This window comes from Polypterus senegalus, chromosome 9 (genome assembly GCF_016835505.1).
Source record: "Polypterus senegalus isolate Bchr_013 chromosome 9, ASM1683550v1, whole genome shotgun sequence".
Lineage (NCBI taxonomy): Eukaryota > Metazoa > Chordata > Cladistia > Polypteriformes > Polypteridae > Polypterus > Polypterus senegalus.
This window is the reverse complement of record NC_053162.1, coordinates 53034051-53061793: the sequence shown is the minus strand read 5'-3', so window position 1 is coordinate 53061793 and position 27743 is coordinate 53034051. Positions and strand designations below refer to the sequence as shown.

Genomic DNA, 27743 nt, shown 5'->3' with positions numbered 1-27743 from the left:
AAACAAGAAATATATTTTTAGTTATTAAAAAAAACCCTCACAACTAGATTTTAAATTTAGAAATTAAAAACAAAAAATAACATGGGTGATGAAAAAAAGAGACATAGATTTGTGTTCCTTACACTTTTCTCCACTTATAACATTATAAGTAAACTAAAAAAAGCTGTGATTTAAAGAGTATTGTCAAATAAGTATGAAAATGTTGGTTAATTAAACTGTTTAAGATGAATGGACTGTAATAGGAACTTTACTATTAAAACATTGTTAAGGGTACTTTAATATTATTATTTTTATATCTCTTAAGTTCTAAATATAAAACAAGTAAATATTTTAGTTATAAAAACCTCTTCTAAATGGATATCAAATTTAGAAGTTAAAAAAATATACTCTTGTTTAATTGATTTTTTGAAATTAGTGTCTCTATTATTATACATATATTTGAGGTGGTTGCTCAAATTACAGACACTGCTAGCTATTTTGGCAGAATTTCAGCAGGAACCAGTGGAACCTTAGGAGACACTAGTCCATCAACACACACACATTCAAGTGCTCCACCACATTGGACTAATTCAGAGACGTTGTATGTCCAGACATGCACATTATTAAAATGGGAAAACTGGAATACACACAGACTGACTTTAATGAATATCAGGAATTGAAAGCCAGCAGTGCTGTGTACTGCGCCATCATACTGGCCTACAGACAGTATTATAGATGCAAAATAATTGTTATATATTTCAATTATTTGTTTAATGTTTTAAACTCATTATGTGAGTTAATGGGTTTAGGCACAGACTAACCACAACAAAATGCAAAAATTATTAACTACAAATCTTTAAGGAAAACACAATAAATTAAAAAAATATATATTTCTGTAAGCTAGTTCACACTATATTAAAAACTATAATTGTCAATTAATTTAACAGCTTATGAAAGGAACGCAGTACAGGCAAGGAATAATTAAGGCATATTGATTGAACAAACTCATTAAAAAATTATACTGAATTTTAATTTTACAAATAACTGCAAAATAAACATTGAACATTCAGTCTGTATATAAGCAGGATATAACCAAATCATATTCTTGGATTTAGTTGAAATTCTTATGTATTATTTAGACATATAAAGAATTATTAATTACATACAATGCTGAGAGTAAAAACTGTTAATTAAATTGTTACATCCTGTATTTATTTGTGCAGCTCTAGGAGCTGCTAATGATTAAGAAGACTTACAGTAAAGTATTTTGGAATACTTCTAAAAAGAGGAAAACGTTTCTGAAAAAAAAGTTAATTTAAAAATTTGACATCAATAAGCAACTGCATAATTTATATTGTGGAATAATTATGTAAACTAAATTTAAAATAAGTCACATAAAGGATGTTGGCATTGTTTTATGATAAGCCCAGATTAATATATGGTTAAAGAATAATATTTCAACACACAAAAAAGCATGCACAACATACTCTTTACTTATATAAATGTATTTAAATGCAGATGTTGAATAAGGTCAGCCTACTGAGGAAAAGACATGTTAATTCTGGTGCACAACTTCCTTTCCAGCTTATAAAATTTAACAAGATTCTATAGTCATAATTAAGGACATTTTAAAAGTGGACTACAATTTTACTGAGAAATATAAAAATGTTTTGAATATTACAACAAATGATTTCTTAATAAAATGAAACAAGTTGAATATGCTAACCTTCTATAAAGGCATGCTAAATTGCTTTGTAATTATTTGAGCATACAAAAGCTTGAATGCTGATCTAGTAGGTCTGAGAAGTTCTTCTTAACCAAGTCCCATTTCTCACTATCTGTCACCAGAGGCCAATACTGCATCTTGTCACAATGATAGATGGGAATATTATCACTTTGTGACACCCTTCCGTGCGGCTGCTTGTAAAACCCATGAGTCAGCTCTATTGATCTTATGATGTCCATGGATGGATACTTCTACAATCTGACAAAGTTTGTGACAGTTTTGCTTTGTAAGGTCAAAGATCAAATGAATGACTCCTTTATCAGAAAGCAGCAACTAACTTTGGTATGAGAAACAGGTTTTATATATTCACAATGAAGATCATAGTTTCATGTAAAGCAAATCTAAGGTGACTCTTTTTTGATATATGATTAGTGTGGGATCTCTCAACTGTTTAAATATTAAAACATATCCTTAATATATCCCCATATCATAAAGTACCTTTTACCATAATTGTTTGATCCACAGACCTCTAGAATATTTCATTGCAATAATGAAATCTAAAAAGGTTACCAATGTTTATGCATCTAAAACAGATTTATACCAAACAATTTAAAAAAAAAAAAATTTGAACAAGATTGTTCATCTTTACTGATATTTTAATTTAACTTCATAAATATTTTCCATAGATTGCTATGAAGATTACCTTTCAAGGAGCCATGAGCTAAATACTTATCTGTAGCTTTTTGATTTTTTTTTCTAACTGGATCTTGGGGAAAATACTCAAACTGACATTAATTTAATTTACCAGATATTTCAGGTAAATAAATGATGTCCCTGGCATTTTCTCAGATGTAAATCAGTATAACACCAAACATTAAAATCCAAATTTTTGTATCAAATATACGTATATGCATAGAAATGAACAAGGATATATTGTAAGTTGACAGAAAGCAGTTCTCATGCATAAAAATAATGTAAATAATTTTAGGTTTGATTTAGGTCATTTTAATTTTAATTAATGGAAAAAATTATTGCTATGTTAATAGATGAAGCAGACAGTCCCTTTTTCTGGTTCTACATGAATTTATTTTATTCCATATTGCAGTTTTTAAAAATCTCCAAAACTTGTATCTTGTTATTGAACCATATACAATTTGAATATTATATTGTTATAAATATTTCTGTTTTTGTAAGCAATTTTACCTTACTGTTTCAATCTAATAAATCATTTAGATTTAATACTGTGTGGCAAGCGGCTGGTTTCCATGTCCGGCTAGGACGTCCCTTCAGCATATCTTCCAGGGGAGCAATGATGGGAAACCCAGTATCTTTCCCCTGGACAGTAGACGGCAGCCTCCCTGGGTTGCAGCGGTGCCTCGGACTCCCCCAGGGCTTCATGGGGGTTGGAGTTTCGTGCAGCCCTGTTGGGTTCCGCAGGCGCCATCAGGGGGTGCTGCAGCTGGGACTCCTGAGCCCATCTGGGCAGCATATTCGTCACACCCGGAAGTGCAGCTGGAGGTTAGCAATCAAACACCTGAAGCACTTCCGGGTGTCCTATAAAAGGAGCCAGCAATCACCACTCAGTGGCCAGAGTCGGGTGGAAGGAGGACAAAGCTTTTGGAGGAGTGGTGGTGAAAGAGAGAGGAGTGTTTTGGTTAGTGAGTTTGTGCTTGGGACTGTGTTGTGGCTGGAGGGATTATGGGGAAGATGTGCTCTCCAGCTGAAGAAAATAAAAGTTTCTTTATTTGTATACATGCCTCCGTGTCCAGTCTGTGTCGGGCGCAATGTAGCATCTTTTCTTACAACTGTTATCCTTGTTGTCCTGGATGCTATTTGTTCTAGTAAATATATGAGAATAAACTGAGTTCTAAAATGAAACAATGCATATGCAGTGTTTTTGAACTACTACAAATACTGATAGAAGTGAATATGCATTGCTGACTTGTATCACTTTACTAAGCAATATTTCTACAGCATATATTAGCTGTTTCATCCACATATGAAGAGGAAACTGGAAATAACAGCACAAAAATACTTAACTTTGATAACATATTACAAAACATATCAAATATTGAACTAGGCACTGTATTAAAGAAGTTCAACTCCCAAATAATGCTAATACTTCACCGGTTAATTCTTCATTAAGGCCAGTTGATATGTTACCTGTCTAACCTATTTCAAGCAACATTTCCCACAGATTTGACCTGCAGCTACATTATAAATTTGTTGTATTATTACTGACTTTTAAAGAGTCCTGTGAATGCTGTTGCCATAAATGAAAACACAGAAAACCTCCAATGCTGATTTAGAACAGAAAGAGTGCTAATGCAACTTCAGATATGTATTATGAGATAAAGTTGTCTAGTAACTAAAGAGTTTAACTTACAACTTCAAGGGCATGGACAAAAATCTTAAAATGTTTCAAAGCATTATGGAATGATGAAAATTGTATTTAGTATCTGTTTGCTTTAAAGTGACATTTACCTCTTAAACTGTTAAAAATAAAGCGTGACTGGTTAACTCATAGATATGAAATGGATCAGTGTTTGCAAGCTCCGACATAAGTTCACCTTAATAGAAAACAACACAACTTAAATGCAAAATTTGAAAATTGGTGAGTGTCTTAGCAAATGGACTCTGTTGGTCAAATTCGTAACTGTATTAACTATATTGTTGTGTTATTGAATATTTAGGCTCAAAATGCATATAGTATATACGTAATAATTTACCAAAAATTATTTGCACATAATTAGCACGTTTCTATTTCCAGGATGTAGAAAGAATGTTCCTAATGTAGAAAACAAATAATATAATAGAAAAAGTAAGGGAAAATGCGATATAATCTATAAAAATACTATAAAGCTGAAATCACCTCTGTTTGTATGTATGTGTTGTAATATGCAACAGACATTTTAATGAAAATTGGAGGTTTTGAGGCCAGATGTGTTCCTTCCTCCTTGGTCTAGACATCCTATCCCTTCAAAACTTTCTACTTTTTCTGTTTGCAGCTGAGGTTGTGCTCTGCTCATGTGGAGTTCCCCTCTCATCCACTCTTCCAACTCTAGTACTCAATTGGTTTATCCCTTTCTCATAAGTCCAAAACCAATATCTGGTCTCATTTCCATTCTCTGCAAAGCTTCCCTCCGAACTCTACTAATAATGTCTAATAAGCTAATAGAACTTTCCCCATTCTCTGAGTTTTGCTGTCAAACTATCTTTCAAGAATTTCAAAAATTCCTGTTAAAATCCTAATCACCAGCACACAATTTAATTTTTTTTCATAGACTGTACCCTACTCCCTGGAGATGTTATCGTAGTCTTTAATCTGGTTTCCATTTCCTTCTGGGGTGGTGGCCACCCCAAAAGATCATTTGTGAATTAGCTTCCACCTAATAGCTTGCTCTGTGCCTTCCACCTCCAGCAGGTAAATAAAAGTCCAGAAGTTGTATTTAGTTTATAGACCCTTACCCTAGAGGATACACTAATGTACCATCAACTTGTTCAAAACCTTTTCTTCCTTTGCTTTTCTTTCTCCTGTTGCAAACTTAAATTTTTTTCAATGGCAATCAAACAGGATTCCATCTGGTTTTTTTTTTCCTTCTGCAACATGAAGGATGACAATACTGCGATCTGAAGCTGTCACACTACAGTGGGGATTTCTTTTTATTATTACTATTTTTTTCATTTTCCAGGTAGCATACAGCAGCTGAGTTGTTCTATCTTTGCATGGGCTATTTTTTTAAAAGAAGTAAAAAAAAAACCCTATTAACTGAAAAAAATAAACTGTGAAATTTCTTTTTTTGAAAGTTCAAAGAACTGAGAATTTTCTTTAAATTTCCTTTGAATTTCTGAATACATGAGTTTTCTCAAAAATGCTTCAGGAAAATAAATGTGGAGTATGGCCAAAATATGAAATACCCTTAATAAAAGTGATGTATTAGACTACAAAAATTTGAATATTTGGACTTATTTGGCCCTAACTTTGAACACATTATTATTAGATACAAGAGCTAAATCAATTGAACTGGTAGCTTCAAACAGATACTTAGTGAAAAATTCAGGCATCTGTTTGAAACCTCTGAGTGACATTTTGAAGTAATGTCTAGACAACAAACGTTAACCCAGCTAGTTCTCAATAAAAATAATGTTTAATTTGAGAAGAAACATCTTCTTAATTACTCTGTTAAATGTTACAACACTACAAAACAATCCAAGAAGCAATGAGGTTGATTTTCAGTCCTACCAAAAGAATTTAATTTCCCCGTATAAATAAACTTACAGCTAATTTTCAATGTTTCTAACATCTGTTACTTTAACTTTTTAATTTAGATTCACACAGTAGTACGGACTGACTCAGTATAACCTTTTAGTTTATAGTAAAGAGCTTTAGCCATCAGACCAAACCCATTCTGACTTTACTTGTCCGGGTTATACAACGCCATTCAGTATATTTACCTCCTTAGCGTTACATTTATTCTTGAAAAAAACATGTAAAAAGCATTGCATTATTTGGCCTGAAACATTACATTTTATTAAATCTGATCTTTCAACTGTAAAACATGCAAAACAAAAAAAAATGCCACCAAGTGTTCTGGGGAATGTAATGAGCCTCCCATGGCAGCTTCCCCGGATTCAGTGCCAAAGGGGTGTCCCGGCTGGATGTTCTAAACATAAAACAAGAAATATATTTTTAGTTATTAAAAAAAACCCCTCACAACTAGATTTTAAATTTAGAAATTAAAAACAAAAAATAACATGGGTGATGAAAAAAAGAGACATAGATTTGTATTCCTTACACTTTTCTCCACTTATAACATTATAAGTAAACTAAAAAAATGTAAAAAGTCACAATTGTACATTGTGAGGGATGCCCCTCAAATGAAGACAGCGGCTTTTTCAGGACAATGCATCCCCTGTGACGCTAGATGGCAGCTACCCTGGATGGAAATGGTTCCCCGGACTCCTGCAAGTCAGCATGGAACATGGAGTTCGGTTCTTCAGCCCTGTTGGGTGCCGTGGGTGCCGCCAGGGGGAGCTCACAAACAGCCAGCGGGATATTACGGTAACGTTAACCCGGAAGTACTTAGGAGTCAGGAGGACGGAAAACTGCAGTACTTCCGGGACAACTAAAGAAGGCGTTTGACCCTGAGATGGAATACTTCTGGGTCAGAGAGTATAAAAGGTCTATGGGAAACCCCAGCCGACTGAGCCGGAGTTGGGAGGAAGTGTGACAGAGCTGCTGGGTGGAGTAGAGGATTGTATTGTGTTTATTATTGTTTATTATTGAGAATTGTGGAGAGTGCGGTGCTTTTGGCGCTTTATTAAAGAAAATTATTAAAGATTATTCTTCTGTGCTTTTACACGTGTGTCTGGGACGTCTGTCTAATGGGTTCAACGGGGTAACGGCACCTCTAGCGTCCACATCATGATACAAATAATAATCCATCCATCCATTATCCAACCCGGTGTATCCTAACTACAGGGTCACTTGGGTCTGATGGAGCCAATCCCAGCCAACACAAAGTGCAAGGCAGAAAACAAACTCCAGAAAGGGGGGCCAGCCCACCGCTGACAAATAATAATAAAAATAATGCTAATACCGTATATACTCTCAAAATGTGTTGTTTGTGTGGTAAAGCACGGTGAAATCCAACATCACAGTCAGAACAATAATAGAGTGACTTATTCCTTGTGGATTGTCTTTCCAGACTGATCGGCTTTTGAACAGCCCGCTGCACATATGCTGTTGACACGAACATCACTTTTAGATTCAACAAAATCACATTTGATTTCACTTTCCATTTCAATTTCACTGCCTGAAAACAAATTTACTTTGTCATCACTGCTCTTATCACTGTCAAAAGCGTGCAACACCTGGGCTGCTGAAAAAAGTTTCTTATGAGATGCCACTATGAGGCTAAGAGAAGATGTGTCTGCACCATTGCCTGAGTAACACTTGGGCCTACGCAAGAAACGCCTCCATCATTTCTGAAGCAACGCTTAATACTAACACTGTTGGCACTTTTACAGCCCTCGTAATCCTTGGGTCTTCCACAAGACAAGTCTAAACAGCTGCCCAAGTGATGCTCGGAACTAACGCTTTTAGCACTATTTTTAAGGCCCAAGTGATGCTTCTAGTTAACAAGCATGGCCAGTCAATGGTAAGATACAGAGTATATTTCTGTTTTTTTTTTCCATTTCACAAAAGCTGAATTAATAAAATGGCATTTGGTAATATAAGAAGTTGATTTAATTTTTCATTTTGTAAGGTGTGCATTACTGTCACTTTTTCTCAGGATTTTCAATATGTTGGAGCTGCCTGCCAATGCCCACATCTCAAACAGCAATCAGCTGAAAAATTTCATGAAGGCACACTGCTAAGCAACCAAAACAAGTTGCTTACAAGACCACAGTTAGAAATTAAGCCAAGTAATAAGAACAGCAAAGTAGCATATAATGATTTCATTAGCCGTTGCGGCATAGCACAAGGAATAAGCAATATTCCCTTCAAAAATCTTCACATCTCGTTCCTTATTTATGTCAGCATAGTGCAGATCCTTGCAGTCTTCACAAATTAACTGATTCAGAATCATATACACAAAAAGGATTGAAAACTTGGTGTAAATTTCACAATTGAGTCACCTCGTTTTACACTATCTGTGTAGTTTTTAACCCTCACATTGTCTGTCATTATAAGTAGGCACATGTGAAATACAGCTATTGGTAATAGGAGCTGGTGATAATCCAATCTTTTCTCAAACACATTAAATCCAGTTGATGATCATGGGGCTAATCTGGCAAGATTGAGCAAACACAGGAACCATATCTGGAGTGCACAGCATTCGGTGTTTATATAGTTTTATTGCATATCCCTCATTATATTATTCTTACAATAGTTTAACATTAATGATGACAAATTTGGCTTTGTAATGGCATTGCTTAAGTTTACTCCTATTTGTTCAGAAGGAGGAATGTCATTACAAGGAATCTGAGTTCTACTGCTTTGTGGGCATTTGTTGAGAAGTTGCAGTGATATGTGCAAAATATGAATATGATTTTAAACTTAGTGGTATTTTCAATCAGCCTTGATTACTTTAAAAGCCAAACTTACTTAAGTTTATGCTCTAATACTTAAAAAGTAGCTCATTATGTTAGTGTTGAATATCTGCTCTCACACCATATTATAACCAAACCTTTTTTCTATAATGAAAAGAATTACAGTTGATGTAAATACTACAATATTGGATTTATAAGTACTCATAAACTAATCCATATAATCTGTCAAAACATTTAAAAGAATCCATCCATCCATTATCCAACCCGCTATATCCTAATTACAGGGTCATGGGGGTCTGCTGGAGTCAGTCCTTTAAAATTTTCCAAAACAGAAAATTTTGGGTTGACCTTGATTACTATTTTAAATTGTTAACCAATTAGTATTGTGCTTAGGGGTCTTATCTTATATGACATGTTGACTATCCTTTGTATTTTACAAACCTGAATAGGTTTACTAATTGCAAAAATAAAATATGTCTTTAAAAAAGGTATTACATCCTATAGCAGCCAATTAGTCAGTCTTTATAAAGTACCATTAACTATGTACACTATTAAAATGTTCTTTTCCAAAAATAAACAAAAAGAATGAGCTCTGGTCCCTCTGATTTTGAGTCATCTGTTCTCTTGGAGTTCTAAATACATTCCAGAGCCTCCAGATCAACACTAAAATAAAAGCTTTTATAATCTATATAAATTAAATTGTAATACCTTCTTTTTGTCTTTTGAACTCATCACCTTTGTTTGATTTTATTTATGTTTTTCACACTAAGTCCCTCACTTCAACCCTCAGATTTCATCCTTTGTCTACTCACCAATCACACAAAAATGTCTGTACTGATTTTAATAAAAATTTCCACATAGATTACTGTTGGTACAACTTAAAATATAGGTTGTATAGCTTTTCAGAACTTTGAAAAAAAAAATTGGGACTGTAAAGAAGGAAGGATTCCAAAACTTATTTGTGCAAAACAGGTTTCAATCTTAATGAAATCTTGTATGTACTGCATAATAAAGCTGAACTAACTTAAAATCCAGGCTATATAGCACAAACCAAAATCATGTTATCATACCAGAATGGTTCAGTAGATGGTGATGAATTTGGCATAGTGTTTAGTTTTGGTCACATTTACAGAGAAGGCTACATTTCACAAGAGTGATTTAATGGAAATGAAAAAACTCACACATCACTCAAAAAGGGATATTTGAACCTACATTATTGCTTATGCAATTTAAATATAGGCTTCATAGAGTTTCAAGAAGTTCATTGTCATAATGGAAGGGCCAAAGCCAAAAATAACATGCAGTGATCCAAACCATCTAAGTGGATATTCAGGAACTTTTGCAAGGTACAGTATACTATATAGTTAAACTAACAACATATAGAGTTTGTAGATTTTCAAAAGTGTCATCATGAAAAGGGATTCAAAAGAGGGAACAGCACAGACACTGATAGTTTTGCTCAGCTTATATGCTGAATCAGTGATTCAATTATTCAACACACCATTCAGTTTATTAATGTAGGATTAAACATAAACACAATCAGATGTACCTAAGCAAAGTAGAATCAGATACACAAAGATCAGGCAGATGGCCATGCCACCAGTGTTGTTGCAGTAGCTGTGGATGCAATCATTGAGGAGAATAGAGAAAAGGAGAAGGGGCAGCCAATGGGAAGGACAAGGCTGAGGAGAGCAAAATATTTAACATGACCATCTTATCCAGATTTCAGATTGCCGAACAGTTTAAGATTCACCAAAAATTCCATCCATAGCTAATATGTAAAGAGTGAACTTTGGATGTACAGCTTATGGCCAGATCACAAGAAGTAGTGATCAAGAACATATCCCTCTGATGTCAAAAAACAAGGACTTTAAAGAAACAGATTGTGGAAAATGCTTGAACCTAGGAGCATTTAGCTGCATGCAGCATTTTGGACAAAGATAAGGGGAAGAGTTTAGAACACAGTTTATTGTAAACAGACAAAGCTAACAGATACCTATAACACTGAAGCTAAATGGAACAGAACAGCATATGAGTTTAAGACGTGAATCAACTGATAAAACGTCTCCTCAGTTAATTCCATGTTTTACGCTAATGTAAATAGTTATTGTTGGCGTGCAGCATACGTTCTCCTGTTTAGTATTACAATCTCTTTTTCTCTAGTTTTGCCCACTCGCTGTGTGTGTGCTCGATTACTCTCTCTCTTGCTTTGTGCTGGGTAGGAAAAGAGTTGCTAATAAAGTAAGTTGATTCTGTCAGTTTCCTTGTGTTTTCATTTTAATTCAATGTGTACAAAGGGGAATAAAGTAAATATGAATTTTGAAGGATGGATGGGGTAAACTTTTTTCAGCTAGATAAGGTCCATTTATGCTATCTGTCTCTTGCTCCGTGGTGGGCAGGCAGAAAGTGACTAATAAAGTTAGTTTATTCAGCCTGCTTCTGTTTGTTTTTAGCCATTTCAATTCAATGTGTAAAAATGGCAACAAAGTCAAAGGGAATTCGAACAGTGGATGACAAGGTAAACTTTATTCAGTTAGATATGATCTATTCACACAACACAGTTCTTAGTTTACATGCACGGCCCTTACTTTCCTTACAGAAAATGCCAAGAAATACAGTAACTGACTCCTTCAAAATTTGGTCACTGCTTTGCTAAGCAGTTTTCCTACATGGTTTGAAATGGAGGTACTAAAACAGCTCAAACAACCCATGTTTCCATACCAGTAGGAACTGGAGAAAAAAAACTTGTGGAGTACAAGTTCTTTTGTTTGAAACACATTTTAAAAATTCACATTATTTTATTTTACAGAAATTAAAATGTTGAACAATATTTGCATCACCAGCCCGCTGATGTGCCCGAGAAACAGAACACAACTGTTATAAACGACGATAAACATTGCTTATTGTACTGATCATATTGCATCCAGAATCCGAGAAAGCTCTGACACTTTTTTCTTAGTCTGAACACCCGAAAAACACATGCCAACATCTCAGTCTCACTAAGGTATCCATTCTCTCTGCTTTCTTTCCTCAATGCTTGACTATAACTTTACGGCTGCTTCCTTGTCTGTGTTATAAAAGGTGAGGGAGCATTTACTGTTTAATTAGTTCTGATCTGATCATGTGTGTCAGAGTACCCAAAACGCACAGGACCGACAAGGAAGAGTTTGAAACTCATTTTACCAGGGTTTGTCACCAGTTACTTTGTTTTTCCATTTGATTTGATTCAGTTGTGCAAATTTGATTTATAGAATCAACCAGCAATTTGATAAGCAGGTTATGGTGAAACTTTATTTCTTTGTAAAAAACACTGTGATTTAGGGTAATGGTTTGAAGGATGGGGCTTATAGGTTTTTTCCCCAACTGGCTTTCAACCTCAAATCAGTTAAACATTTAAGTGTTTTTTTTTTTTTTATTCACATCTCTAATACATTTATTTCAGGTAAAATCCCATCAGGCCCAGGGATTTTATTAGTCATTATCATTGGCTTGTTGTGTGATGGGTGCGGCAGCTCACTTTCAGCACATGCTTCCCAACCTAGAACCACAAACACATGGAAAAAATAACCAAGTATTATGGTAACGAGTGGTACTTTGAGAGCCTTCAAATCCTGACTTGATATTATTTTGGAACGTCTAGGTCAATGGGATACATGAGCTTGTTGCTCTGAATGTCCTCTTGTCATAAATACTCTAACTTTCAGATCACATACAAAGGCCTGAAAAACATATGACACGTATTTTTTTTTAAATTACAGCTATAAGGTTAACAGGAGAAATAAAGCCTTAGAAATAAAATTATAAACAATCTTTATTGTGTGTAGTCTGGTTACTATCATCTCAAACAAAGAGTTAATGCTTTGTTCTAAAGTTTTCAGGATTCCAAAGAGAGATTTTGAGAAGTATGTGTGATTTTGATGAGAATTGTAATGATAAAAACAATGTTTTGAGAAATCGCATTTAAACAAATGGTTTGCTGTAACTAGTTGTTAGCCATTTTCATTTGAAGTTATAGTAATAAGCATAACAAATATAAAATTTGCAAAATAAAACATAATATTTCAGAAGTACATCTTTAGATATTTAGTAGGAAGACTAGAGTATCTGGAAAATAACTTATTCAGTCACAAGGAGAAAGTGCAGACTCTACAAAGACAATGTCTAGTCATGCATGTGTTCCTGAGCTTTGCCCTCTGGGCTCAATGAATGTAAGCACTACCATTCCAGGACATGAGGGGGCACTGTCATTAACCGTATCATTTCACTGAATCCACTCCTTCCGGTCCCTCAACTGTAAAGTTCCTGGCAAGCCAACAGAAGAATGGAGCTCCTACTTGAGTACTAACCAGTTTACGAGAATGCTGAACCCTTTTGTTTACTCCTTATTTTTGCACCACTTTTTGTTTGCCATTATTTGAAGTGCCATTGAGCACTTGTTTATTTTGTACATTGTAAATATTAAAGTTGGTGCCCTAACATTTCCTCTGTAACCTGCGAGTTCCTTCAGTCAGCGACAGTCTGGTTGTAGGAACCAACCTCAGGATGCTCAGTTTTTAGGGTTGAAGGATTACCTACTGCATCATCTTGCCTCCTAATCTCAATTTAGGGTAGAAGGAGTCCAGAGAGTTACCCATGATGGAGCCAATCCATTGCGTGTCACACTGAGGTACACAGATACTCTCTCACTAGGACAAATTTGAAGACTCAATTAATACAACACAAATCTTTAGGGACATTGGAGGATAACTGCAGTACCTATAGAAATTCCCACACAGACACAGGAAGAATACACAAACTTAACTCCAACGGCAACAGGCTTTAGGATTTTAGGTTATGATGCTGTGTCCATAAGGGTGAAGCACTAACCACAGCACAATCTTGCAGCCTAGACTTAATAAAGAATTGTACATTCTTAGGTCATAATGAGATCCTACGTAGCTTAATAAACCACATTATACATTTAATAACCTGTATATTGGCTGTAACAATGGATAAAGTGCCAATGTGATTAAAAAAAGGTTGCAATAAATTTCAAAATATTTTTTGTGAAAATCACACACAGTGAGAAAACTAGGTAACACTTTAGTCTAGGTACTTCACTTATTAGTCATATGCTGTTATGTAACAAGACCTTAACAATTACTTTTTTTGGTCTTAATAACACTTACAAAGCATCAGTAAAGTGCTTATTTGTCTCACTGTAATATGGCATATTAGGAGCCTTTGATATGCTGGTAAAATTACTTGTGAATACGAGGGCACCATTTGGCCTTATTAAGCATTAATTAAGGATTCACAGGTCTTATGTCTTACTTAAGCGACCTAAGAACATTCCAAGCTGAAGTTATTTTAGTAGAGCACATTGCACACAAACGTGTTTAATTTTTACTAAGTCTAGCATCTTGTCATCTGTAAGATGAGCTGTCTTGTACATCCACAGACACAGATTCATCTTTTTGCTTGTCATAATTATAAAAAGGCAATGTGATTGTATTATACTGTATGCTATTCAGTTTACATATTCATCCATTATAATAATCATGTTTGAAAATGATGCATCTGAAAAGTGAATGGCTTATTCTAAAGATGTCTTTTTAAATTGGATTAAAAAATTAATAATTAAATTAGAACAGTGTTAAACAAACAATAGAACCATTTTGTTTGTGTGCTATTTGTCCAAAGTGTTTTATTTGTTGTATAATTTTAAATATACCAATATCTGCAAAACCCCTTATGTTGTGTTTATTCCTGTGTATCAGCTATTCATACCGTGGTGGCAAGTTTGAGAGTTTTCTTATCTTTGTGCCATGCAAAGGCTAGTTTTGAATTACTAGCATAGCATCTGGGAAGTTTAATCAAATGATCAGCAAGGCACTGTGAACCTAGGCAAGAGTATAAAATAAAAGAGGCATAAGCTATCACTGTGGGAGATGATTTAGGGAGTCTCATGCATGTACACAAAGATACCTATTTCACTTGGAACAGCTATTTTCATGAGCTGCGTGTTGCCACTGTGTGAGCTTCATACAAAGCCATTTTAACCATTTTCTGATGTTATAAGTTCATTTTTATCTAGTTTATTATGGTGATTGTGCCCCTGAATGAAATCTGCAAATAAACCAGTTATTAAAAAACAAAAATGAATAAATAGTCTTGTCTTTTAAAATTACTTTTCCTTTCCAGTGTCACATCAATATCCATGTTAAAGGTGTTTCAAGTAATGCAAAGAATATAGCAAGGAGAAGTCCAATTTAAAATAAATGCATACAGCATGTAATAAACATTTAATGGTTGTTTACTTAGCAAAAATGAAAAGTTCCATCTATAATTTATGCTCAGTTTAAATGTTTATCTTTCCCAATGAAAGGACCAGCCAAGCATGCTGATGTGATCAATAGCTTCGCTGCACCACATTTAAGAACTTGAGGCATTTTATTGATTCAAACAAAAATTCAAAGCAAGGGCCAGCTGATGAATTTGGTAAATCAGGACAGAAGATCTTATGTCAGAATCCCCATGGAACTGGCTTGCATGAGTTTAAAACAAAAGCTTAAGATTCCTTCGCTTCAAAGCAGGGCTACAGGCCTTAGCTGTATATTTATTTAGAGTTTGAATCATATGCAAAAAATAGATTTTCAATAATGAATCATTACACATTGAGGCAGATAACAAATAAGCCCAGAGTAGATTTTAAACCAATTTGTAACAATTTACAATAGATTTTAAATTCCCATCCTAATTCTGGTGTCTTAAATAATTGGTTATTTGTCTTCCAAAATAATGTCTAGAGCATTTTGATTTTTCTATTGATTTCAAATTAAACACAGCAGATTTATTTTAATCCACCGTTATAAAATCAAGAGCATAAATCTTGCATATTTCAATGCAAATTGCATGTTTTTCTTAATAATGGGCAAAGGAAAAAAGACTTCATTCATTTCTGTTTCCTCAACAATTTGCCTGGAAACTGCTTTTGAAAACCAGAGACATGATCAGATAGCAAAGAATTGTTATCTAGCTTGGAATAGTAAAGTGTTAGAATGATAACTTATAGATGAATAGGTGTGATTCAGATCAACTTTTCTGAGCTGATGTGAGGTTCGGTGGACCAAACATTTATATAATTAATATGAAAAGTTTAACAAAATGTTACATAAAATGGTGTAAATAACCTTCAGGAACCTTCTGTACTTTTATAACTATAAACCAAAAGCTATAGGCACTAGAGGCAAACAGGAGTAGTTAAATGATATTTGAATGCAATTTTAGCAATTAACTAACAAACATTCAAAAATGTATTTCAGGGTTTCTGATTCATTTGCTAAAGAAATAAAAGAATAAAATCTATCATGATTAAAACTGGGTGGGCAGGGTGTTACAGGAGTTAGCTCACAGCCCTAAGAATGAGGAAGTCATTCTCAACCGAGTTACTGTCTATATGGAATTTGCAAATTCTCCCTGGGACCGAGTAGGCTCGTTCCAAACACTTTAGTTTCATCCCACATCCCAAAGAAGTGAATGTTAGGTTAACTGGCAACTCTATATATGTTTTGCATGAATTTGTGCTTCTCAGAGAGAACAGCAGTATTTGACTAGCTCTCCATCCAAGTTTGGACACTGCTTTTGCCTTTCAAAATTATGACAATACATTTAATTAAATTGAGCTGCACTTTATGCACCTTGAGTTATTAAATTCTGATAGATATTGACTGAGAGTGATGAATGGATATAAGACACACAAATGTGAAGCAGACAGCTTATGAGAGAAAAGCAAACAGTGGCTACTTGCATGATATACATGACATGCCTATTATTCTGGAGTGGATTCATACACTAAAAATGCAAGCACCCATTTACTTTTGTATTTTTTCTCTCATCTGCTGAAGTCTGTCAAGCTATGCCATTCATCTTTATGTTGTTCCATGCTATATTCAGAAAAAAAGTTAATAAGCAAATTATTTACAGTGCTGCACTGTGTGGAAATACATTATAGAACAAACAATTTCACTTAATACAGTTATTTTGAAAGACCTGTACTTAATATGAAAGCACTTCTGCATCCTTATCTCTAGGAACCTGGGTTCAAATCTTAGTTTGTTGACTATTTTTGTGGTATTTGTGGATTCTCTCAACATCAATGTGGTTTTATTCTTCTCTGTGTACTTTAGTCTCACTAGTACTCCTCAAAGTTGTGTTTGTTAGACTAACTGGGAACTCTGAATTGTTCCTTGACTGGAGATAATAGCCTGAGTGTGTCCTGTAATTGACTGTTTGGGGTCCTTCCATAATAAGCTTCAGCTCCTTACAATCCAATATAGGAATTAAGCGGTAATGCAATTTCATGATGTGTTCCAGGCTACAAAAAGGACATAGTAGCGCTGGAAAAAGTCCAGAGAAGAGCAACAAGGCTGATCCTACAGAGGATGAATTATGAGGAAAGATTAAAAGAGCTGCGCCTTTTCAGCTTAATCAAGAGAAGATGAAGAGGAGACATGATTGACACTTAGTTTCGAATTTTAAAATTATGAATGGAATTAGTAAAGTGGATTGAGATTGTCACTTTAAAAATGAGTTCCTCAAGAACAAGGGGACACAGTTGGAAACTTGTTAAGGAGACATTTTACAGAAACATTAAGAAGTTTTTATTTACACTGAGAACCACAGACACATGGAATAAGCGACAAAGTAGTGTGGTAAACAGTAGGACTTTAGTGACTTTCAAAACTCAACTTAAAGTTATTTTAGAATACCGTATATACTCGTCTTTAAGTTCTCCCACAGATAAGTTGGGGCTTGATTTTACCGTATAATTTCTGGTATTTTATAATGTCGGTCGTGTAAGTCGAATGTGGAAAACTCATGCTGTTGGTCCTAGAGATTAAAAAAAGCCTGAGAGAGTAACCACAGAGTACACTGCTTTTTTTTTTCTAAGTATTGTGCCTATGTGACCACACAGTAATACCCGAACTATTCCGAATCGACTTTTCCACTCTTTTTATATGTCACACCCTAATACACCTTTATTGTAAGAGCATCCCTTATCTACAATGAAGAGTTCAATCAGAAGAAAACATGAAGCTGGTTTTAAAGCAAAAGTCATTGAAGTGGCGAATGAAATTGGTAACTGCACTTCTGCAACAAAATTTGATGCGTCTGAGAAACTGGTGCAAGATTGGAGGAAGCAAGAAGATAAAAAAAATAATTAAGTGTCGCATTTTATGAATGGGCATATAAGTCAGGGTCTGATTTTATGATCGATTTTTCGGGTTTCAAGACCTGACTTATACGCGAGTATATATGGTAATTAAGTGGATAGGAGTGTCATGCTTTGTTGGACTGAATAGACTGTTCTTGTCTAGATTGATCTAATGTTCTAAAAAATGCATAAATGCTCTTACTTATATCTTTAGTTAAATCCTTCAGTGCAATACACTATACCAAACAAGCTGTCTGTTCAGTACATACAGCGGGGTTCATTTACAGTAATATTTTGAATGGGTATCAAGGAATCTTGCAACATAATTGGTGTGAATCATATATATATTATTTAACAAGCTGGTGTTCTTGTGAGATAGATTTTCTATTTTTTTTGTTTTAGCATTCAGTTTTGCATTGTTGAGAAGTGCTAAGTATTACTATATGCAATTTGTTTTTACATTGAGACTAATATTGCTAACACGTTTTATTTGGTTCTTTGCAGAACTAGTTTTAATAAGATTTAAAAAATAAATACATTACATTAATAATACATTCATCCTTTTTCTAAAATAGTATTTTGTAGAGCTGTAGACAAAATATAACTCCATCATGGTAACTTCATTTGTCACATTTAATGTCACAAATAAACCTTACTTATACTTCATTATTAAAAATCTAGACCACAAAAGAAAATTCACATAATCAGTGGTGGATGTTGAAACTAGTCATTAGGGTAAAACCGAGCCCAAAATAACCAGTTATGGATTTAGTATAGAGCACAGACAGGTTGGCGTTAATGAGTAACCACATCCTCCTGAAACATGGCCTTACTTAATAGAGCTTTAACTAGTAGTTTTACTAGTTTTCATTAAATGAGCTTGTCACTAGCAGAAAAATATACTTTTTATTTTTTTTTCTTCATTCACTGAGAACATGGAACCAATGTAGGAAGCACTTCAAGATAGAGAAGCTTTTATCTGTTGCACCTCTACACCATAATCACCCTTTTACACCTTCTCAAATGTACACAATTTTTACTGTTTGGAAACGTACAGAATTAAATGATTCAGAGAATTATATATAGATAATGTGTTTGCAACCTACGAACAATTACACTATATTCCTTAGTTCATTGTCACATCTTTTATAACTTCCCCTGATGCATTTTGTGACTTAGAACAGCATCTGTCTGCACACAGCCAGATGGTTTCAGAGGCAGATGTGTATGTGCAGCCAGCGACTTGCTGAAAATACAAATGGGTCTCTGCTCAACTTGAGATAACTTAGAATGTAAGATATCTTAAGTTATATTTAAAAATAACTCAAATACATTTTGAGATATCTTTAAAAATACATTAAATTGCTTCAGGATGCTCAATAATATTTCCAGATAGCTACAATAAAGTTTAAGATATCTGAAACACATTTCCAGATAGCTTGAAACAGCTTCCTGTACATTTCTCATGTATATAGAATATATTTTAAGATATCTCTAAATCACTTCCTGCTCATTTAAAGATACATTTCAAGATACCTTATATTAAACAGGAAGTCCCATTGAAATAACAGGCAGTTTTACAGGAAATGATTTTAAGATACCTTGAAATGCATTTAAGATATCTTAAAATGCATGCAAGGTCAGTTTGAGATATCTAAAAATTCATTTGAGATATCTTGAAAAGCAGACAGTTATTTTAAAATATCTGAAAATGTATTTGAGATATCTCAATATATATTACAAATACAGGTAAAATTCAATTACAACAAACTGCCAGGGACTTAAAAATATTTCATTGTAATGAAGATTTCATTATAATGAGATTCTGTATTTGTTCCTATAGTGCTTTTTTTAACTTGCAATGATTTCAATAATTTCTTTCACGTTAATTTTAATCTTCTCCTGTCTACAAGTTATGCTGACAAGAATTTTTCTCAGCACTTCCTTGCAATAATACACTTTCAAGGTGCGAATGATGCCCAAACCCAATGGCTGAAGCACTGCTGTGCAATTGGGTGGGAGAAATTCAACTTGAACATTATCTAAATGCGGAAGCATGTTGTGGGCAGTACAGTTATCAATAAAAAGCCGAATCATACTTTTCGTCTTCTTCATATGGTGAGGTTTCTGAACTTTTTTGGAATTTCCCCCCCACCCAACGGGAATGTCACGCTGAAGTGCGTCCCGAAGCACGATGGCCATGTCTGTGGAAGATTGTTTGTCCGTGGGCAACAGCAGGCTCACAAAGCTGATCCTAAAAGATCATGGGCGTGCTATAAGTCCCTGTCTTGAACCCCAAAACATGAGGCTTAGTCTCAGTACTTTAGCAAAACCATCTTTATTCAGCTTGAAACAGGAACAGCATGGTTATTTGTTATAGTGGAATCTGCCACTCTCCTATACTCGGAAACAGCAGTCAGGCAGGGTCGTGGCCAGGTTAGTGGCCAAGTAATACTGTTCCCTGCATCGCCCAATGAGATTTTTTTGTTTGCTTCAGTGAAGAGCCGTCCCAGCACTGTGACCCTGCTGTTGCCCCAGCAACAGATAAACAGACGCGGTGATTGCACTTCAGGACGCACTTCGGTGTGTTGTCTCGTTAACTGAGGTCCCAAGAGAGTTTAAAAACCTCACATTTTCTTGAATGAGGAATGCTTCTTTAACAAGCATCAATGAACCTCATAAAAACTGCTTTTTCGGCATCTTCAAATGCAGCAGTTCACATACGTTTGCAACCCGAGATTTTTCTTCTTTTTTGCATATAACAAAGATATATGCATTGCATTTGTCATTCCAACAGATTGTACATCACAAACATTACCACTGTTATCGTTTTTTCGTGTCTGACGTTTCTATGGGAGGGTGACAATGAGTTAAATTCCAATGGATGTTTTCTCAAATGTTGACGAGCAATAAGCAAAAGTTATCACTGAAAACAACTAAAAACAAAAACAGCAAAAAAAAAAAAAAGTACAAGGAAAGTCAGAAGAAAGAAAAAAAATTACGTTTCTGTTTGGGGATCGTTGTGCACAACTGAGCTGCAACCACAGAACTAACTGCTCTGTGGATGATTCATTCAGGCATTTCAAGGTCTTTTGGGCACTTCGTTGTAATGAAAGTATCTGCTGAATATACTTCATAGTAACAAAATTTCTATAGACTTGTGTCATATGGGGAAACTGTCGGGACCATAAAAATACTTCGTTGTAATGAAAATTTCGCTGTAAAGATATTTGTTGTAACAGAATTGTACCTATGTCTTAAAATGTAAAGGACATAAGTTTAAGATATTGCAAAGCGAGTTTCAGATATCATAAGAAGTACATTACATTTAAAGATATCATTCATTCTGAGATATCTGTAAATGTTAATTCAGCTTGCCATATGCTTAAGCTGAAGTGTTATATCTAGCATTTCAACACACTTTTTTCCAATCGAAAGAAAGGTTGGAAAAAAAGCACATTATTAAAGTTTAAAATGGCATGTCACAATCACAAATAACAAATTGCCAACTCCAAGAAACATCTTTCATGAAATTCCTACCTCTCTCCACCTTACATTTACTCCAGAATATCCAAGGTAATGTTCTATACCTATCCTCTGTCCAGTTGGGTGCTAAAAGACATTACTGCCAAAACTCAAGAATTTCAACATGGGAATTCTGAATTCAAGATTTTAATACCAATTTTTATATATGATTGAGTGTTGCCATTTTCAATGTGAATTGACAATGCATTTTTACATGATATTTGTATGAACTATTCTACACTATACCCATTTGTGAGCTGCATTCTTTTCATTACGCAATGCCCTGCTCAAAGTTGCTTGCAGCTTTTCAGATTTGCCCTTGATGATTTCAAATAATAAAATGTTCAAAAACTATCTGAAAATATATTTCAACATATTTATACAGAATTAACAAGTGCATTAATCTTTATACTCTCTATCTGGTATTTTAATTGGCCAAAAAGAAAACATACAGTAACACTTCAATTTTTTCTGTCTCAGTAATCACATTTCTAATATTTTTTTTAGTTTTTATGTCTATACATGAATAAATCATTATTTGTTTCCTTCTTGGAAACAAAGAATATACAGATAGCTGACCAAATGTGTTCTCAGGCTAAGTTACTCAAATAATGTACCCCCCTGCTCCAATGTTAGCATAATATTCAATTACGGTCTTAAGATGCTGTGTCTAATATGACTATTAAAGGTACTTTTGTATTAGGTGCCTTTTAAAACAAGTTTCATGGGGTTTTTGAATATACGACAAGCAAAATCTTTTTAAGCAGAAGGCAAATTAACACTGTTTAACTAGGTCATTTGATTTGTTTTTGTTTATTTATCAATGTGGCAAAACCTTGGAGGTATAGGTACTTTATACTTGTTTAGGTCTAAAACACTGTCAAGTCCTAAAACCCAGCAATATATCAATATGCATTAAAGAAAACAAATCAATTGGTAGCCACTGTTAACAAACAAAAACATGGTAAGGTGCGTTCTTTCTTTTTTAACTAGGACTCAGGGGTGCTTGAAGCAAAACATGGATTAGAAGAAGATTATTAAATGTCAGCTCGTTGGTCCAATACTTTTTGCTTGGAAGGAAATCAATACTCTTTATTTCAGATAAAAGAACAGCAGTAGTTGACTATCTCTTTTTAAGTGTCTTAATATAAGTGATGAGCTCATTTTGAATTTTAGCACTTATTTTCTAGGCAGTTAATACTTTAACATGTATATTATTTTAAAACAATTTATAAAATATTTTTAACTTACTATTATTCACAACCTCTAAATGCAACTTGCTAATGACAATGTTTAACTATGTAAAGCCACATAAATTGCAGAATAACATTAAACAAGTATTGGTAGAATGTTATTTTATGTACTTAAAATTGTTTTAACGTGCATTACATAAGAAGTTACAGTTTATTTATTTTCATTACATACTTAAATAGAGCACTGAAACACCACACAGAGAATAACTCACCCATGCACTCCGTCTTACACCAGACATATTTAAAGTTGCCATGAACAATGCACAAACTCCATTCAGACAGTTAATGGACCATAAATTGAATTTTGGAACCATGAAGAAGCAGCAGTAACCCTAAGAAATCCAACATATCACCAGATATATCCTATGAAACTACAAGTTCATAACTACAATTGCAAGTGTGATGTCTTGTGCCATAGGCCCAGCACTTGTCAGATTGCTGGACAGCTTATTGTTCATGGCCGAATCCCCCAGTAAGAGAAACGGACAGTAGTTTTTAGAAGTGTAAAATAACAATGTTCTTTATTCCATCATGTGCCTTCCGTAAGTAACAAAAAAAATTGCAATCTACTTCAGGGTCTGAAGAAAAAACATTTAGAAAACAAATCAAAAATACTTTTAAAAAGTCCCTTTCAATGGACATTCTTTTGAGGTAAAAGAAGATCCTAAAACAATTCCGCCATACAAGAGGAACAAGAAATGGAGCACCATTATGCTTCCTCCGTGAAGTTTCAGACCTCCATCTTTATAATCATAGAAGGCCCAATTTGGAAACTCTGCACCTTAACTTCTGTCTTTCCACAACCATTATCTCTCTCTCTCTCTCTCTATCTCAGTCTATGTCTATGTCTTGCTGTCACTCTGTTTTTCTATTTACCCAGATCACACAATAATTGCCTGTCACTCACTTCCACATAGATCAGGGACTGATTTGTGCCTCCTCTCTTCTATCAAGCTCTCTGGTGGTCAGCAGTTTAGAATAAAATCTGTGGTAGTAAAAACAAAAGAGACCACTGCCACACAGTCTCTCCTGAATTATATCCACCAGACTTTATATACCCTCATGGGGAAAAGAACAATACACTCTGCTGCTTATGATTGTTATTTTCAATTGTAACACCTCTCATTCCTAACACAGTGCACTGACACAGGTATGCAGTGACTTTAATCAGCTTACTTAACTCTTATTGTCTCATCTGTGCGTGTCTGCATGTATATGTCCCTAACACCACCCTCTCTACTATATTCAAACTTAATTCTGAAATCAGCCCCCTTTCACTTTCTTTGCTGGCATTCCTCTTCTCAGCACCCCTCCTCAAAGCCAAGACCAACATCACCAGAAAGTTGGTATGCGCTCCCACACGCGCATCCATTCTGTTCACGGTACACTTCTTCACTAGGTACATGCAAGTAATCATTAATCTGTCTACAAAAAGATCTATAGTACGACCTTCCACAGTGATTTTTCATACCTTCGTCAACATCTGTTTCATGTAGGTTAAAGAAAAGCTAACTTCTGTTATCTTGGTAGGGTAAAGGAGTTGACAAAACTGGATCCTTATACCTATAAACATATACAAATGGAGAAATGCCAGCTGTTCTGTATTTATATTTTAAGAATATTTTGCACAAGCCATATATGTAGGAGTATTATTGAAATAATTGGCAGTTGACAGAAAATGATACAACATTAATTCATCTAATTAAAACAATTAACAAGAGAAAGAGTAGAGAAAGAACAAAAACAGCAAAAAGAGTGAAGCCAGTGTTATGACTCTCTTATGTGAAACAAAATAAATTGCGAAGATGAAGCAAGAGGAACAAACCAGGATGAAAATCTTTGGAACTAAAGAACTCAGAGTTTTCAGCAATAAAAACTACCAAAGCCATTCCACTATTTGGGATAAGGCCTCTAATGTGGTTGAAGCCAGAACTGATACCACCCTCGATTAATACTCATCAAAATGTTTGTCTTATAAAAAGTTAATGTTACATGTATTTGTTAATCTTTGTTTCACGCATTTATTCTTTTTTATGTTTTTAGGCCACTTTTGATTTTACTTGCAGTGGATTGTGTGTGCTTAATGTTAGTTTTTTTTTTGGGTTCTCTTATTCCTGCTTTTTCTAGGAAGTTGGGCTGTATACATGCCCTCTATATCTGCTTGGACATTTCTTACTGGTTGCGGCTGAGAAGTTGGAGCTGTTTGATGATTTGTGTTTTTAATGTTATATTTTTTCTTTTTTTACGATTATTACTGATTTTTATATTGTAATCTAATCAGTATAATGGTATCTGCTTTGTTCATAATGTAGTATTGCTTTGACCAAAAAAATATTAGTCGCTAAAACAATGACTTACTTCTGAATGTAATCTCTTCCTAATGCTAGAGTTGCTCACTGCCTGTGTATAAAGGGGTTAAGATAAGAATGACTACCTTGTATGCCTGAAATCCTGAGTCTAGCTTCACCTCTGCAGTTGACAGAGGAGAATCTGTATAAGTCGGAAAAGGATAAATAAAGTATATCTAAGGGTTCCTCATTTTAGTCATGGTACAAACTCTTTATCCTCACCTATTCAAAAACATTAACTAATCAATTAAAAATGCATTGTTAGTATAAGTGTAAGGTTCTCCCACAGCATCACAGGGCCTCTTCCACATGACAGGGTGAGGAGCTAATTAAGATTATTGTAGTAGTTGTTGTCATCTGAATGGAAACGAGTCAGTGAAAGTTGTATGCAAAATTACAGGGCCAAGAGGTGGTGAACTCAACAGAGTTTTTTTCTGAAATCAGTAATGAGTGATACCATAGTGACAGTGGAGATCAACACATTATGTATGTGGATGCTGATCAAGCTGTAATCTGGAGTCAGCATGATGGGCCAGTTTCCTACTTGTTTTCTTATCTTGTCAGTCAATGTTTGGGTTTCATTTTGATCAGGTCAGCCTACTTGTAGTGTGTATTTTTTTGAGTCCACTTGAGGTATCCAGTTTCAACAGTTTAACTGCATGTTGTTAGATTTATGAAATGTATTTGTGATTACAATTGATACAGCTGGTTTCTGATTTGTGCCATTTCCTGCCAAGACAGGCTATGATTCTAAATATTTTTGAATTGGATTAAGTGGGTAATGACTTGGATGGTGAACAGATCATTAGTGTTAATGATCACATATTTGTGCAACACTCATAAGTAATAACTTTGCATTTATTTGACAAACAAATCAACTACAGTTAATTTTATATGGTACTTCTTTAAGACGATCATAACATGATGTTATTAAAATGAATTAAAAGATCAAAACATAACTCAAACATACAGTACATACTTAAGGAACATACATAATTAATATAGTAAAATGCCCAAGAGAGTACATGAGATATTTTGAGAGTAGTAAACATGTCAAATGTGTCAAAATTGCAGAAAACCTTGGATTTCAGAACATACTAAGGTTCAGAGATGTATAGATTTCCAGAAAATTTATGATGAAAACAAACTAAAACAGGAGTGATGATGAGCCGAATGTCTCATGTTTTTTGTAAAAGGTAATCAAAAGTACATATCAATCACAGTGTCAAAACAAACCTTGAGTCAACACCAGGCTTCAAATGGTGCAAACACATGAGCTCATCATTGAAGATATCTGATCAAGGTACAGACACACAGGACCAATGCCTTCTGATATACTGTGCTTACTATAGATTGGCATTGAGCCGATTACATACAGACAGGGTAATTAAGGATCCTTGTGACCTTTACACAAAAGGCTCATGGACAATTGATGCTTAAGTTACTGTTTTAGCCCTGACTTTTACAGTAGTTAATCAGCAATATTTCGTAAAAGGCATCTGACAAGTTCTACACTTTTAATTAATAGCTTGTTTGCGAGTACTTCTTTGCTGTGTCTGATAAACCTGAAAATAAATCATAAAGAACATCAATTTGGAATGTTAGGTCAAAAGTTAACTCAATGATGATTTAACCTTATAGTTAATGTACTTTTGACAATGCTGTTTAGTGAAAGGCATTATAAGTACAAAATCAATGCAAAATAATAAGACAAAATCCATGACATCTAACAATGTGGAAAGGATAAAAAAAAAAAGATGAGATATCCTACAATCTCTTTTAGTTATTCAAATCAGCAATTTGAATAGTTTCCTTAACACTCCCATGTGTCTTGGATTCTAATGAGAATGCAGTTCCTCTTACTATACATTAATAGTTTCCAGTGTGGGTTTCCAGTGTGGGTCAATGCCTACAGGGATGTTCTAAACCTTCCATTAAGTCCATCTGCAATATTTTATACTCAAGCCAGAACGAAATAAGCTACCATAACTGTCAAAGTGAATAGTACAGTCCTATAGATGAGTCCGAAGCAAACAAGGCAAGTGAAGTTTAGTTAATTGGGAATCTAATTAGATTTCTGACTTTAGCAACTGTAAAGTCTGTTTTTTAGGCTTGGTAATATAGATGATGCTGAAAAATACTATAGTGTATTTGCTGAAATCATAACCCTGGCATAAAGATGATACGTTTCAATTAAGCGGAGATGTAGGGTCACAAGCTTATGTCACTGATAAGGATAAATACAGCAGGCCAACTAACTATATTGGTTTATGAAGATAACAGTTTACCTAATTGTTTCACACATATAGTACTGATACACTGTGTGACTTTCCAAGAATTCCACTTGTGACATGAACTTATGACATATATAAATATACTAGCCAACCCTCGTCGTACCATATGCCACATAATCAGGCCGGTTTTGTTAATGATTATTAAGCACAGGGAGAAAATTAACATTTGAAAAATCAGTAATGTAATAAATCAGCAAGAAAAGCAACATTGTAACAATGCACGGAACGAACCAATACACAATCATCCGTGACAGAAAACTTGGTTTTGGACCACCATTGCTCATGTGCCTACCTCCAACTTGTCACTTGAGTCGTTGTCTTTGCACAGTCTAGATGCACCTGTGACTCATGTAGACTTTTTGTGTT

The 27743-nt window shown here is 34.5% G+C and overlaps 1 protein-coding gene across 1 annotated transcript in view; it reads right to left on the bottom strand.

Annotated features, from left to right (window-relative positions):
- Nucleotides 1-7614: 7614 nt before the first annotated feature.
- Nucleotides 7615-27743, bottom strand: part of LOC120534862 (tigger transposable element-derived protein 1-like) — an 81716-nt gene continuing 61587 nt past the window's right edge. Inside the window, exons 2-3 of the mRNA XM_039762376.1 lie at nucleotides 14531-14643; nucleotides 7615-7839 (exon numbers count right to left, since the gene is read on the bottom strand). Coding sequence (XP_039618310.1) covers nucleotides 7615-7839; nucleotides 14531-14643 — 338 coding nt within the window. The remainder of the gene's footprint in view (nucleotides 7840-14530; nucleotides 14644-27743) is intronic.